Source organism: Vicia villosa, linkage group LG2 (assembly GCF_029867415.1).
Source record: "Vicia villosa cultivar HV-30 ecotype Madison, WI linkage group LG2, Vvil1.0, whole genome shotgun sequence".
Taxonomy (NCBI): domain Eukaryota; kingdom Viridiplantae; phylum Streptophyta; class Magnoliopsida; order Fabales; family Fabaceae; genus Vicia; species Vicia villosa.
In genome coordinates, this window is record NC_081181.1 from 172651622 (window position 1) to 172668009 (window position 16388).

At 33.2% G+C, this 16388-nt stretch overlaps 3 protein-coding genes across 4 annotated transcripts; 1 reads left to right on the plus strand and 2 right to left on the minus strand.

The window, feature by feature from the left end:
* Positions 1-2087: 2087 nt before the first annotated feature.
* On the plus strand, positions 2088-7007 carry LOC131652981 (potassium transporter 4-like). Its single transcript, XM_058922985.1, has 9 exons — positions 2088-2234; positions 3589-3829; positions 3923-4171; positions 4433-4483; positions 4593-4853; positions 4942-4994; positions 5112-5226; positions 5329-5583; positions 5664-7007. Exons 1-9 carry the CDS (start codon positions 2178-2180, stop codon positions 6749-6751), a joined length of 2370 nt encoding a protein of 789 aa, XP_058778968.1. The 5' UTR covers positions 2088-2177; the 3' UTR covers positions 6752-7007.
* Positions 7008-10181: 3174 nt separating this feature from the next.
* LOC131652982 (methyl jasmonate esterase 1-like) lies at positions 10182-12178 on the minus strand. Of its 2 annotated transcripts, none has more exons than XM_058922987.1 (4): positions 11765-12178; positions 11562-11684; positions 11122-11414; positions 10182-10399 (listed from the first exon to the last, which is right to left on the minus strand). In XM_058922987.1, the coding sequence occupies exons 1-3, from the start codon at positions 12104-12106 to the stop codon at positions 11133-11135; spliced, it is 747 nt and encodes a 248-aa protein (XP_058778970.1). In that variant the 5' UTR covers positions 12107-12178; the 3' UTR covers positions 10182-10399; positions 11122-11132. The 2 variants fall into 2 exon arrangements, with proteins under 2 accessions (XP_058778970.1, XP_058778969.1); XM_058922986.1 differs by having other exon boundaries at positions 11126-11414; positions 11765-12175.
* Positions 12179-13073: 895 nt separating this feature from the next.
* On the minus strand, positions 13074-13910 carry LOC131647464 (17.9 kDa class II heat shock protein-like). Its single transcript, XM_058917350.1, has one exon. It carries the CDS (start codon positions 13883-13885, stop codon positions 13247-13249), a length of 639 nt encoding a protein of 212 aa, XP_058773333.1. The 5' UTR covers positions 13886-13910; the 3' UTR covers positions 13074-13246.
* Between the last annotated feature and the right edge of the window lie 2478 nt (positions 13911-16388).

The following is a 16388-nucleotide window of genomic DNA, read 5'->3' on the forward strand; positions in this document are numbered from 1 at the left end:
CTAGATCCTATCAGTAAAGGACGAGCAAATCGACCTGGGCATTTGATGAAGCTAGCAGGTTTTCTGCAGCAACATCATTCCTGAACAGCCATACTCCCCGTTGTAGGAGCTGGAATTGTTCTTCATTACACATGCTCCCTGCACAGTAACGAGTAAAACATATACACTAGAGGCATGCAAGTTAAAAATACCAGAAAACTAAAAAGTTCAATTCTTACCAGAGATGGTTTTTCTTCCCACCGGGAGCGGGCTGTTATCAGCAACTAGACGTCAATAAGATATTTTAAACACTTAACTTTCATCACTAGGGTGGCTCCCCTATCCCAGATTACCAATGAACTTCACCAAACAACCTTTCTGATACTAAGCCTCTTCAAAGAAAACATTTTCACTATATGGGAAAACCGATCGACACACTAGCCCTCTAATCCAGTACTTGGGGAACCGATCGACACACCATCCCTCTAATCCATTATCTATGTCACAAATCGTAGCATGAGCTTCAGGCCTGACACGGGTTATAAAAAAGAATTGATCCTCAAAGGGAAGAAGCTCCAAAAGAGGTTCATAACCATGAATGATCGGCTTGAGGCAGAGTAATCTTCTACCATAGTTAGGCCTTAAAACATTTTCAGGTGGTTTTACTAAAACAAGATACGCTTCTCAAAGGTTTTTTAGTGTGTGTATGTGTGTGATTTTGCCGTAGTATTTCCAAAAGCACCCTTGTGCCTTTACAAGACACTAATCACTCAAATTGACACGACCAAATGAGTTTTCACACCTCCTCTATTTCACAACCCTAAAGCTTCAAAATTTTGTTTCAAGAACTTTGAGTCTTTTAGCATGATGAGGCTTGAGATAATTTCAAATTGATTACCATCATCAAAGAGGTCAAACTACCACTGAGCCTTGAAACATAAGTCTTCACTTGAAATTCGTTTGGCCATAATGTTGACTTCAAAGATATGACTTGATATTCAAGAGTACATTCCAAAAGAATAGCTTGATTCAATAGGATAACTATATAAAACATCTTGAGTATCTTTGATCGCTTGAACTATCTTTAATAAATAAAGACTTCACTATATATCCTTTGACATATGTGGTCGTCATCATCAAAACCAAACAAATAATTAACTACATCTTTGCTATAAACAAACTTCACCACTTTGGATTAACTACATCTTTACGAAGATGATCACAAGAGATGTTAAGTGTGACTAAATTGATTCTTTCAAGAAGCAACAAATATAAAAGCACAAAAATTACACACATAAAGAAACATTAATATGGATGGTGATACAAATCTTAATATCACATGCCCAGCCAAATTCTTTATAAGTGTAACTTTTTTTTTAATCATTAATTTTCAATTTTAAAGTAAATTAATTAACAAATAATATAAATAAAAGAAGAATAATTATTTAAAAAATAGCAATATTTATTAACTTTTTAATAATTTAAAAAAAGAAAAAAATACATTTAAAAAAATAATAAATTTTCTAGAATATTATAAAGTATTTTTTAATAGGTAATATTATTTATTTATTTTTTAAATAAATTTAAGATAAAATATCTATTTTGGTCTTTTATCTATACCTTTAGATTCATATTGGTCTCTTAATTTTTTTTAGAGTTTAATTACTATGCACTGTCAGTGTAAAATTTTTCACAGTATCAACAGATTAACGACTATGATTCATTGACGGTGTAAAACTTCTTTACACTGCCAGTGTATTCCAATTAAATTTTTTTTTATATTTTATAATTTATTTTGATTCTTTAATTTAAAACAATTCATATTAATTCTTTAACTATTCAAAACTAATACTATTATGTTAATTTTTCTTCTAAAACTAACAAAATAAAAAATAAAAAATTGGCTAACAAAGAATTGAGAGACCAATACATATTTTTTTTTAAGTTAAAAATCAAAATGAGTCTAAAATATATTTTTATGGTAATTATTATATTAAAAATAAAAAAAACTAATTTTATAAGAAAAGATATTAGTGATAATAAGACAAAGAGAAGGAGGAGAATAATGCATTAATATAAGATTAGATGATTTGTGGTCATAACATAGACAACTGACAAGACAAGAGACTCATGCTTACTATATAATTCTGTTACTGTTTCAATTCCTTTCTTACAAAAACCAAACTCACTCTATTTTTATGGAGTCTCAATCTCAATCTCAATCCTTAGCTTCGTCTTCTCGTAATCCCTCTCAGGTAAACCCTTTCATTCACTCTCTTTTACTTCAATTCAACACAGTTTCTCAGATTTGGGGATTCCAATAATTGTAGCATGTTTCATGTCTTTTCAACTTTAGCATACTGTTATTGCTGTTAATACTTTTGTTGTTGTTGATTTTTAAGCAATAGCATAGTAGAGGTGTTTGTGGTTCATATTCTGGTGTGAATTTTCATGAACTGTATTGAACCAAACTATATTCTGGTGTGAAGTTTCATTAACTGGAGTGAACCAAACCATATTCTGGTGTGGATTTTCATCCACCGGTATGATTCAATTGTTCTTGTGTAGTGTTTTTTTTTTTTCAACTAAGTTGAGTAAATAATCTTTAGTGCAATTTATGGATTCAATATTTGTGGAGGGAAACAATTTCGTTGAAAGGGAGACAAATTCGAATTCGGATGGGCAATCTCTGGCACTCACACTCAATACATCGGTGGCGGGCGGTTAGATTGAGATCGAACTGTCCGAGTTTCAAGCGGGTTATTTTTGGTTTAAGAAAAACCAAAATTTGCTTTGAAATTTGGACTATCCAATCTTGATTTAACGGCATCGATGTGATGACTCCGTGAATACGGAGATTGCCAACTGAAGGCAATTTGAATTTTGAGGGTAGACCTCACTAAAGGTGATTAGCCAGATTCTCCTGCAAAGATTAGTCATTTTCAAAGTCGTTGGCGATACTTTGCGCAAATAACATAGTTACAGGAAAAAATATCATCTCACTAATCTATGAAGCACTGGCACAGACACAAAGATGTCGACAATGGTAATAATTTGAATACATTGGTAATAATTGGAAAAATTAATAAATTGATCGTAATCAAAAGTCAAAACACCTTTGTTCGGAGGTGTTGGGGCTTAAGAGCTATTGATTCCTTTGGATTTCCACTATTTTTGGTTTCTACTTGCAATATTTTTTTTGTATTGCCTACTTATCGTTGTTGTCTATGGCGGATAGCGCGGTTCATGGCGGAGAGCCAAAATCCTACCATACCAACCGCTTTGCTGCGTCGTCATAGAGTATTATGGCGGAAAAACCCACAATATTAGCCGATATTTACCATTGCAAAGAGCCCGAAAAATGCCATGTATATCAGTCGTAGCACCGCCATACTGGCCGCTTTGTGGCGTCGTTGTAGAAGATTATGGCGGAAAAATCCGCAATATTCACCGATATTTACCATTCCGGAGAGCCCAAAAACCGCCATGTATATCTGCCATAGAGCCTCCATGACCAATATTTGATAACAGTGCTACTTATAACTCTTTCTGTATTACTATCCAGTTAAACAACGAAAATGTTTTGATTTGTTTTGGGTTTCTCCGCAGTTATCATGGATGAACTTGTCTAGGAATTTATTGTTAGCATATCAAAGCTTTGGTGTAGTATATGGAGATCTAAGCACATCACCTCTCTATGTTTATACAAGCACATTTAAAGGAAAGTTGAAGGATCACCATGATGAAGAAACTATCTTCGGTGTTTTTTCATTGATTTTCTGGACTATTACATTAATACCATTGCTTAAATACGTATTCATCATATTGAGCGCCAATGATAACGGTGAAGGTATTCAATCGACGTCTATTTTCCCTTTCAATTAATTTTTCTAGTCGAAAGATTATGAACCGAATCTTTTAATTATGATGCCAATATTGTCAGGTGGGACGTTTGCTCTCTATTCACTGCTATGTAGGCATGCCAAATTTAATTTGCTTCCCAATCAACAAGCAGCCGATGAGGAGCTGTCGTCCTACAAATACGGTCCCTCGTCGCAGACCGGAGGAGCCTCGTCTCCGCTCAAGATGTTTTTGGAGAAGCACAAACGGTTAAGAACAGTCCTGCTTGTTGTCGTACTGTTTGGTGCTTGTATGGTCATAGGCGATGGTGTGCTTTCACCAGCTATTTCAGGTAAGTCGATTTTTGTATAATCCTAGTGTCACAATGCAAATACAACTTTGTGGAAATTACCCGCCCTTCCAAGTTTAATGCACAAGTCGTCTCCTTTAACTTGTTCATCATAATAAACTTTTCATAAGAATTATGAAAGAAACTGGTTCTTTACAAAATAACTGGGAAGTTCTGCGATATTGTTTTGTAATCAGTTGGTTTCTATCAAATTATCATGATTCTGATAAGAAACTCACTATTATTTTGCCTCTTACCCTACAGTTCTGGCATCGGTATCAGGGTTAAAAGTTACGATAACGAAATTCAATAACGGTGAGCCAATTTTCGTATGTTAAAGATGTTTCAGTTCATATCATTGCTTATGAATTTCTCCTATAGTGATAAATATTATATCACCATAGAAGTTTCATGTTGTTTTCAGGTGAACTCGTTCTTCTAGCATGTGTCATATTAGTTGGCATGTTTGCTCTTCAACATTGTGGAACACACAGAATTGCGTTTATGTTTGCACCAATCGTAATCATCTGGCTTCTATCGATTTTTATTATTGGGATCTATAATACAATACTCTGGAATCCAAAAATAGTTTTTGCTATCTCGCCACATTATATTATCCAGTTCTTCATCAAGACTGGTACCGAGGGTTGGATTTCTCTCGGAGGGATACTTCTCTGTATCACTGGTATGTTAGTTCTCGACTCACAAAAAGCCGAAGCTATGTTTAACACTGAGATAAGTTGAATGATTATGTTGTTTTTGCGTCTCACCAGGAGCCGAAGCTATGTTTGCAGATCTTGGCCATTTTACTGCTACGTCAATAAGGGTAAGCTTGTCGCTTCACTGAATTTTATGTATTTTCGACAACTAAGATAATTTGGTTTTACCTCTTTTGCATTGTGTTTGCAAGAAGAGATTTCTGAACTTTCTTGTTTGTATGCAGCTTGCATTTGCGGTTGTGATATACCCGTGTTTGGTAATGCAATACATGGGTCAAGCAGCTTTTTTATCCAAAAACCTCGACTCTATTCAAAATAGTTTTTATGACTCAATACCTGGTTAGTTTTTCCGAGTTTCTGACTAGTTGACACTTGATAATGATGCCATAGTTTTTTTTTTTGTTTTTTTTTTTGTTTTTACTGTTTTGGCTTTTGTGGCAGAACCCGTATTTTGGCCAGTCTTTGTTATTGCTACATTGGCAGCCATTGTTGGAAGTCAAGCTTCGATCACTGCGACTTTCTCCATCATCAAGCAGTGTCATGCACTTGATTGTTTTCCCCGCGTCAAAGTTGTTCACACCTCGAAACACATGTTTGGACAGATCTATATCCCAGAAATAAACTGGATACTTATGGTTCTGACTCTCGCTGTAACCATTGGATTTCAGGACACAACCTTAATCGGAAATGCTTATGGTAATTTATTTAATTTCGAAACAATATACGTGTTTTTACGTTGAAACCAGTGCTCATTTTCCGGTTGTTTTTGGTTGCAGGACTTGCTTGTATGACGGTAATGTTTGTGACAACGTTTCTGATGGCACTAGTCATAGTCTTCGTGTGGCAGAAAAGCATTGTGATTGCTACACTATTCCTTTTGTTCTTTTGGGTGGTAGAAGCGGTATATCTATCGGCGGCGTTCCTAAAAGTGCACCAAGGAGGATGGGTTCCTCTTGTCCTGTCGTTCTTCTTTTTGGTCGTTATGTATGTATGGCATTACGGTATCCGTAGGAAGTACAAATACGATCTACACAACAAAGTTTCGTTGAAATGGTTACTAGGTTTGGGACCTAGTCTTGGAATTGTTCGTGTCCCGGGAATCGGTCTCATCTACTCGGAACTCGCGACGGGAATACCAGCGATATTCACCCATTTCGTAACTAACCTCCCTGCATTTCACAAGGTTCTGGTTTTTGTCTGCGTGAAATCGGTTCCTGTTCCACATGTCTCGCCTGAAGAACGCTTTCTGATAGGCCGAGCTTGTCCAAGACCGTTTCGAATGTATAGGTGCATTGTTCGATACGGCTACAAAGACATTAAAAGGGACGACGGCGAGTTTGAGAACCACCTCATACAAAGCATAATGGAGTTCATCCAAATGGAAGCTGTAGAACCGCAATTCTCAAGTTCCGATTCTTCTTCATTTGACGCGAGAATGGCTGTCATAGGCACCAGAAGCTTAGAATCAACTCCAACCTTGATCGCGTCCGAGCAAGAAGACGTTGATATCGACGAAAGCATCCCTAGTAGCAGATCTATAACACTACGACGCTTGCAATCCACCATCGAAGACGAGAACCCGCAAGTCAGAAGGCGTAGAGTAAAATTTCAAGTGCCTAACAATCCCGGGTTGGATAATGCTGTTAAAGAAGAGATTCTAGATTTGATCCAAGCCAAAGAAGCGGGGATCGCGTACATAATGGGACACTCGTATGTGAAGGCAAGGAAATCATCGTCGTTCTTGAAAAAGATTGTGATCGATATGGGGTACTCGTTTCTGCGGAAGAATTGCAGGGGTCCGGCCGTGGCTCTTAACATTCCTCACATCAGTCTTATTGAAGTTGGAATGATATATTATGTTTAGTTTGTGGAAATTTAGCATTTAGGTTAGAGACTCTTAGTAATAATGTGTGTATCTTGCTTTGAGTCTTGAACTGAAAAATGTGAAATTTCTTATAGCTTAATCGATTGTTTAAAGGTTCTTAAAGCAAGTTGGATGAAAAGGTTTTCATTACATGAATGAAGCAAATGTTTGGAGAATGAATGAAAGAAAAAATCAATGCTGGTATGTTTTATGTGTAACAGATAAGTCTTGAAAATATGCTGTTATTTTTATATTCCTTTCTTAGACTTTTAGTGGTATATCGTTGCATTTTTGACTCAATATTATTTTACTGCAACTTTAATTTTCTAAAAGCATAAAAAAAAAGTAAAATCTGCATCATTAATAAACACTCTTTTGATTAGAATTATTTAATAAATATTTTGCATCTTAAAAACTTTATAATTAAAATTTTAATAAAAAATATAAACATAAAAAACCTTTATTTGAAAATTCAGATTAAATTTTAATATATATTGGGCACTTAGATACCCATAAAATACATGTAAAAGTATAAACAATGATGTCCACGCAAATTTACGATCGAATACGTAGATAAGATGATATCTAGGATAGCCTCATCTTTATAAACTTTTTTTAATAAACATGATGATTCCATTAAACCAAAAAAACAGAAGGAATACAAAATACAAGGGGACCAAATCAAAACCCCTTAATAACAAAGTTTAAGTCTAGAGGTATCCTCCTTGTCAAAAAGGAAATCCTTCAAAATATCAATATGAACATAATTGAACCAATCAAATCGTCTACTATAATCAATATTAGCTAGAATATCAGCACAAAAATTGACTTCCCGGTATATCTGCGAAATTGACTTCCCGGTATATCTGCGAAACCATAAAGTCAATAGATAAAGTATAAGTTTGACACATAAGCCAATGAGATCCGATCTTCCATGGAACTAAGTTAGAGTTAGGAAACGCTTTCACAACAAGTAAACAATCCGTTTCAATCCAAAGTTTTTTCCAATTAAACATTTTAGCCTTCTCAATAGAGATAATCACTGCAAGTAACTCCGCCGATTCAGGCGTTTCCTCACCAAGGAAGGCACTGTAGCAACTCGAAGCTCTGTTCCCAACCAACTTTGCATTAGCCAAAATAACCGACAAACAAGTTTTTCAATGGAGCTTCACATCCTCAAATCTCCGCAGATTTCTAACTCTCTAAATCTGATGAAAAATACTCGTAACACAAGAGAGGACCACCACTTTGACTTGAGAGGACCAACATCTTTATAAACTATTTTCAGCATTATTTAACTTCTTTTCTTAATAAAGTTTCAGAACTATTGAACTTTGGTCTATAGATAATTTAAGGGATGACATAAATAGATAGACTCTAATATCATTTAACACATAATTTTAAAACTGATTTGTAATGAGAAAAATGTCATTATTTATTAACTCTTTTCAAATCCCATCTATTTTCAATGTGCAGTTTTTTTTTTCTCCTTTCTTTATTGATATTTGTGGGACTATACTGATATTAAAATGATAATATGGAGAGTTAGTTAAACAATAAGTGAATAATGTCACAAAATGAATAATAACAAATTTAGACATACTAACAAACTTAGTTAATAGTGAAATTCCATGGATGTTCAGAATATTGATAATATAAGGAACTTGTTCATGAAGTTCTAGAGAGACCAACTTTGTTATCTACAGGAACTTGTTCATAAATTTCATTTATAGAATTCTACTACTAAAATTTGTCTTTCTGTAAATTTATTTCTAGTTAATGTAATTTATCCTTTCAAAACTCAAATCCTAGTTAGAATTCAGATCCCATACCATTTCTAACACAAATATTTGTCATCTCAAGTTCAGTGTTCTTAAGATCTGACATTTTATCACATAAAAATAGACAAAACCATGTATAAAGTCCCAATAACAATGAATCAGCTATTTGTCTGAGTAGAGAATAAATTGCAAGACTAAGACGGTTCTCAAGTCTTAATTCATAGTAGTACGATTTGAAATGGTTAGTCGACCCAATATTTTTGGATTTAGGAGGGCCAATGTGTATCAAAAGACAAACGATCGATGAAGAAGATGTGCAATTAAATGATTAAGGGATTATGGTTCGTGTGTTCGAGCTTGAGAAAAACATCAAACCAATCAAGAAAAACAGTTCATCAAGGATTTTACAAAATTACTACTAAAAATATGAGCCTCAACAGAAGACCAAAATTACTTCAACAAGTAGTGTGTATACATGTATGAAACACCAACACAAACACAGACGTGATACCGACAAATAAACATTTGTAATAGACACCGACACATGTGATGAGACATTGAACAATCTAAACCCGGAACAATAAGCTAAAAATTTGAAGAGTTAAGTTAGCATCTTGTCTATTTGATGACCTAAATCGTTTGATGCTATACATTCAGATACATAAACAACAAAAATATCTCCACAAAACACAAACTATAGATTATAAATAAATCTACCATACATATAATCATAAACCAGAAGCTTACAAACAGAACCATTTCATAACAATATCAAAATTACTAATTTGTAATGCTAACAGTCGATTAAAAAATGTCAACAGTGATTCTAATCACCACATTAACACATAAACTACTACATCATGATTAGTGAAAACATGGTTTCAAGCAATGATAACCGGAATAGTTCTTCTAGGGTTCTTAGGCTGAGGAGGAGGAGGCAATTTCTGGACAGTAACACTAAGCACTCCACATCTTGACAGATAGCAGAGACAGCATCAGCATTAGCATTCTTAGGAAGAACAAATTTGCGCATGAACTTTCCAACCCTTTGCTCCATCCTCTAGACACCTTCTTCCCTCTTCTCTCCACTAATCACAAGGTAACCATCGTCTTCAACGTCAACCTTTATCTCGCTACCAAATTTCAATCCCGGCATGTCGATCTCATACACGTATGAATCTCATTTTAGATATTGGCCATTATATAATAATCTACCTATTATTATCATAAGTTGAGTTTTATTTGATCTCAATATATCTCATTCATGTGGCCCTTCTAAAAACATTTATCCACTACAATACAACCAATACAACTGAAAAGTAGAACAAAAACCGGTTCATTGTACTAGAATTTCTGACTATAATCAACTCGAGATTGAAACAAGAAACAAAAACCAAAAACAAAAGTTTCTTATTACATAAAGGGGTGAACGAGGGATTAACTTCCTTATTTCTCCATTCTTTGAGAGTTGAAACAATGTCTTACATCGTCAGCAAAGTTTTATTTGAAAGCATACCAACATCAATTATGGATATTTCGTTTTCATCATCCTCCCTCCAATCTTTGCATAAACAAATGTTTGATAAAGAAAGCAATAAGAGATATATACATACTTTTTGAAAAAAGAAAGCATAAAAAAGGTAAATGAATTGAATCAAAACATTACAATGCTCATTTTATTAAAATCAACATGAAAGTACAAACAAAATTTGAAAGCAAAATAGCAAATACAGTCAAAAGGGAAATGCAAACAAAAAGGGAACATGACACAGCGACTAATCAGCAACGAGGATGAGCTGTCCTGTCTGAAACAGTGGCTTTAGGAAGTGATCTGACTAACTCTGAATGAAGCTTCACTTGTCATGCCCTGGCAAAGGTTGATTGATGACATTAGGACCAACATCTTTGAATGATCATATCATCAAATCAATGCGTTAAGACCCCTCTCTAGTCCTAACATAAATTCATTGACAACTCAAGTAATCCCCTCTCTAGATTATATCACACCAAAATCACAAAATGCACATTATAAATCAACAATGCAACACAAGCATGCTAATAATTCATCTCAATAGAATTATATTTCAAACATGCAACAATACAATAAGCATAACTCAAAATAATTCATATTCACAATATTCCCATATTTCATACTTATTCTCAATGCCTAACATCTCGTCATAGCAACGCAACTCGAGCACATATAATGATTCAGCTCAATAAAATTATTAACTCACATATATGCAACTCATCTTTAACGTATACATGTCAACATGTATAATTTATCAACTCATACTCACAACTCAAGCAAATTCATCATAGCATTCATTCATGTTAGTTCACCAAAACCACAACACATCATTGTATAAACAAACGATTCGCTAACCGATCATACAAATCATCACAAACATCCTTACAGCAGGTAATTGACTATGACTCAAACATTTCATCCAGTACTACCATGAGGTAGCTCTGCGTGTTACCTTTCTAACGCTTCAAACAACACGTCATTTGGATCTATGGATCAAAAGATATGGCTCGGAAAAAAACACTAATAATTAAAAAAATTCAAATCAACAATTAACATACTTACTAAATTGCTAATAATATGTCTTTGCAATTTCTTGAAAATATGCAAAAAGCTCTTGAGGTTTAGAGAACATGACCATGTGATCAGCATCAGGAATCACTCTGAAATCATTCACGGGATTTTGTTCAATCATTGCCATTTGAGAATCATACGTTGCCAATTTGTCTTCTCGACACACAACGCAAACTCTAGCAACAGTTCCGTAATTATCTTTTGTGACCTTTGTTTGCTCTTCGAACTTATCATCAAATGTACTAATAGGCCTTACTAATGTCATTGCAAGAGAAAAGTCCTGATTCATATATAATCAACATTATCAAAATAATGAATTACTATAAACATCTTATTTTCAAAATAATCTACATTCATTTTTCCAAATAAAAAAAAAATTACAAGAGTTTTTTGAGATTAACATAAGCATATTGATTAGCCAACATACCTCAGGTGGAGATAGTTGATACAGATGGGATTTCATGTATTCTGGGGGAAATAGTATGGATCCATTTGATTTATTATTTGAGCTAATGCCAAATAAAATCTTTGATTCAGAGCTGGAGGAACCCTGCAGTTATCAAAATAACCAAATCAAAACTTTATTTATAAAAAGTCTAACTAGAAATATGAGAAAACACAAAACAGTACCTCCTCAGTAGGAAGCAATGCAGATGCAACAAATACAGAAACTGCTATTTTGTTTGGAAAAAATTCCATAGCCATAGATGTACAAATGCCACCAAAGCTATGACCCACAAGGATTATCCTCTCCTCTTGTGGCAATGACCTTACAAGTTGAATCAATGGTTCATAATAATCTGCAACAGAATCAATCTCATTCACTTGTTTTGGATGGATTCCAGAAGCAGCCAGGTCTAATGTTGTGACTTTATGTCCAGAAGATTCCAATAGAGTGACAAGCTTGTACCAACACCATGCTCCATGGGAAGCTCCATGAACCAAAACGAAATGCCTCTTATTATCCACCATCTTTCTTTCCTAGTCTCTTGTTCTATATCACTATTCACTTCTTTATAAGAACATTCCAAAACCAAGCTTATCCAAAATGAAAATGGATGGACCCACCTACAAGATATCGCTCCCATATTGTCCACTAAACTTGTTATATAGATTTGTGTTTCCTTACAATTATCTTTTCCAAAAAAAATCAAAAGTATTTCAATAGAATTTTGTCATCTTATGATATCAATAGTATTTTGATTTTGTCAAGTTGGAGTTTTTCAATGTTTTTCTGCCATGCAAAATTTCGGGTATGCATCTCTGAAATAATTGGTGTTTTTAAAACTGACTTGTAAACAGAAAAATGTCATTATTTATTAATTCTTTCATATTTTATCTATTTAAATGTGGAGTTTGGTTTCTTGTTTGTTGATATTTGTGGAATTATACTGATATTAAAATGATAATATGGAGAGTTAGTTAAACATTAAGTGAATAATGTCACAAAATGAATAAACATACTGACAAACTTAGTTAATAGCTTAAAATTTCAATATTCAGAATATTGATAATGTAAGGAACTTGTTCATAAAGTTCTAGAGAGACCAACTTTGTTATTTACAGGTAACATCGTTTATAGAACTCTACTACTAAAATTGGTCTTTCTGTAAATCATTTGTAGTTAATTTAATTTATCCTTTCAAACCTCAAATCCTAGTTATAATTCAGATCCCATACCATTTCTAGCACAATTTTTGTATCACGCACTGTGTACATACATGTATGAAACACAGACGCGATACCAACAAATAAATAAACACATGTAATAGACACCGACACATGTGATGAGACATTGAACAATCTGAACCCGGAACAATAAGCTATAAATTTGAAGAGTTAAGTTAGCATCTTGTCTATTTGATGACCTAAATCGTTCGATGCTATACATTCAGATACATAAACAACAAAAATATCTCCACAAAACACAAACTTTAGATTAAAAATAAATCTACCATACATATATCATCATAAACCAGAAGCTTACAAACAGAACCATTTCAAAATCACTAATTTGTAATGCTAAGAGTCGTTCCAAAAATGTTAACACAATGATTCAAATCACCACATCAACACATAAACCACTACATGATGATTAGTGAAAACATGGTTTCAAGCCATGAAAACCTGAACATTTCTTCTAGGGTTCTTAGGCTGAGGAGGAGGAGGCAATTTCTGAACAGTAACACTAAGCACTCCATTTTTACACATAGCAGAAACAGCATCAGCATTAGCATTCTTAGGAAGAACAAATCTGTGCATGAACTTCCCAACCTTTCGCCCCATCATCAAATACTCTACACCTTCTTCCCTCTTCTTCTCTCCGCTAACCACAAGATAATCATCATCAAGCCAAACCTTTATCTCACCACCAGATTTCAGTCCCGGCATATTGATCTCGTACACGTATGAATCTGGATAAACCTTCACGTCTGCAGTAGTTGCAGTACTCATCTCCACATTGTCACAACGAGTCATTGTTGGTGGTTGTTGCTTAATAACGGGGGTTTTACCGTTAGGGTTTCCCTTTTCTTGAGGTTTAGGTTTCTTATTGTTCTTGTTGTTCAGCACGGAAAGCTTAGTAGAAATTTCCTTCTCCGATGAAGATGATGAGGAATCCGACGATGAAGATGAGGAATCGTCCGATGAAGATGTGGAATCCGATGATGGGTAGTGTCTCTTCTTCATTGCTACAAATAACAAAGATGTTATTAATGCATAAACCCTTTCTTGCTTAAGAAGATTTAACATGCCACCCCATATTTATTTATTCCAAAATTGCCCTGAATAAGTTAGTGGGGTGAAGTATGAAATTTCTGGTAAAATTTTTGAAATTTTCACTATATTAATTTGTAAAAAATCTAAAAAAAAATTCCGTAATTCTTTCAAAATTTTTAGTATATTTTTAAATATCCGATAAAAACTTACGAAAATTTCTAAAAATCTGATATTTTTTTGAAATTTTTGATAAAAACACATATTTTTTTAAAATTAATGACTTTAGGCAAGGGTATAATGGTAAAAGTATACCCCTACGTTAAATCATCCTTGTTTACGAATATATAGAGAGAGAAAAAACTAAAATCTGGGCTTGTTTTACTTGGGCCTACGCCCATAACCATTTCCTCACACTATTTTCTAGTTGGCACCCTTGGGTATTTATTCATATTACTTTCTCTTTTTTAGATTTAGTCTCTTTTAACAAGAATTAGAACATACCTTGATAATAAATAAATTTTCTTTGAATTAGACTTTAATTTTTAGATTCAGTTAGATGTTTAGATTTTGCGTACTAATTATAATGCACTAATCTTGGTTTTCTGCCCCCCTAATTTGAACACTAAAATTTAGGGCTTTCCATTCACTTTTGGTTTAAATTCATCTTAATGGCATCTTGACATATTTTCATCATGTTTGCATATTAATCGTGACTTACATTTTAATTCATAAATTGTCATTATTTAGGCTTTTTGAATGTTATATCTTTGCTTTGTATCGTCTATTTTCTTGCACTTTGAATAGTTTAATCCTTTGTATGGTTTGTGGTTTCATCCCCCATTGTGGGTAAAATACCCCATTCTTATAAAATTGTAATTCATCCCCCTCTTGATATGGACATGTAATAGCGTAGGTTTTACTTTTCTATATTGATTTCTTTGCATGCTTATAAGTAAGATAAAACAAAACGACAAAAATAACAATTTTAAAATAAGACCAAGAACAAAGTTTTATCCAACATCAAGTATTTTAAAAAACAAATCAAGTGAATACATCGCACGTGAGTGCTTGGTTCAACACTAAGTATCTCATCCATTCACATAACTGAATAAAAAACAAAAGCAAAATTTCAAACACTTGATCTATATATCAAGTTGTCATTTTCAAACTTCTTTTTCACAACAAAATGGAATGGAGAAGGAGGTGATTGGGCATAAGCCTCTTTCTTCCCCAAGACTAAGTAATATTGTATTATCATCTTCTTTCAAGTGTGCTTTACATTGTAATATGAGTCTCTATTTATAGGACTCAAGGGAGATAGAAAATCATACATATTAAACACATATTAAGTATGTAATAGGAAGATGAAAAACTAGGAGATGGATGGACATCCACTAACATAAATATTCATAACAAATCTAACATTTTTTTTATAAATTTTAAAAATGGGTTATTTCTAACTTATTTCAAACGCACTTAAATATTTATTTTTAAAAATTAACTAGTGTCTTACCCGTGCGTTCGCACAGGTACCCGTCATTTTCGCACATTATGATTGAGAAAAATAAAAGATATTAGTAAAAGATTAAGTTTTGGGTAAAATTGAAAAAGTTATAAAAATAGTAATATTTTATTTGACAAATTATAATGAAGGAAAAGTTTTAAAATCGCAAATTCACAAATTATAATAAAGAAATATTCAATCAAATTATAAAATTCAATTAGTGATAACTATTTAATACAATTGATAAAACTAAAAACTATTATCCCAATCTCAAACTATCAGCTAAGGAGAATCGATTATTTTTGGCTAGCTAAGGAGAAAATTAATTATTTTGGCTCAATTATAACTACAAACTATCAGCCCAATCTCAAACTATCAGCTCTCTCTTGTAGGCCAATGAGAAACCACTACAAACTCCATTTATAATAATGATTCATTCAAAATACATAATTAATAGAAAAATACTTTGACCAGTAACTTCATGTTCCTGCTTATATTCATTATTTTGATAAGTAACTTCGTATTCCCGTTAGTATTTCAAATTTCTTCTCGTTAACTTTCAATATTTTGATCAGTAACTTCATGTTCTTGTTAATATTCATTATTTTGATCAGTAACTTTGTGTTCCTGTTAATATTCATTATTTTGATCAATAAGTTCGTGTTCCCGTTAATATTTCGAATTCGTTTCCGTTAATATTCAAAAAATTTATCAGTAACTTAATGTTTCTGATAATATTAAAAAATTTATCAGTAACTTCGTGTTCCTGTTAATATTCAATATTTTCTCAATAACCCCGTGTTCCCGTATTTATTATTTTGATCAGTAACTTTGTGTTCCCGTTAATATTCAAAATTTGTTCCCGTTAATTTTTAAAATTTGGATCAGTAACTTAATGTTTCCGATAATATTCAAAATTTTGATCATTAACTTTGTGATCTCGTTAATATTCAATATTTTAATCAATAACTCCGTTCTCCCGTTAATATTCAATATTTTTGATCAGTAACTCCGTGTTCCCAGTAATATTCA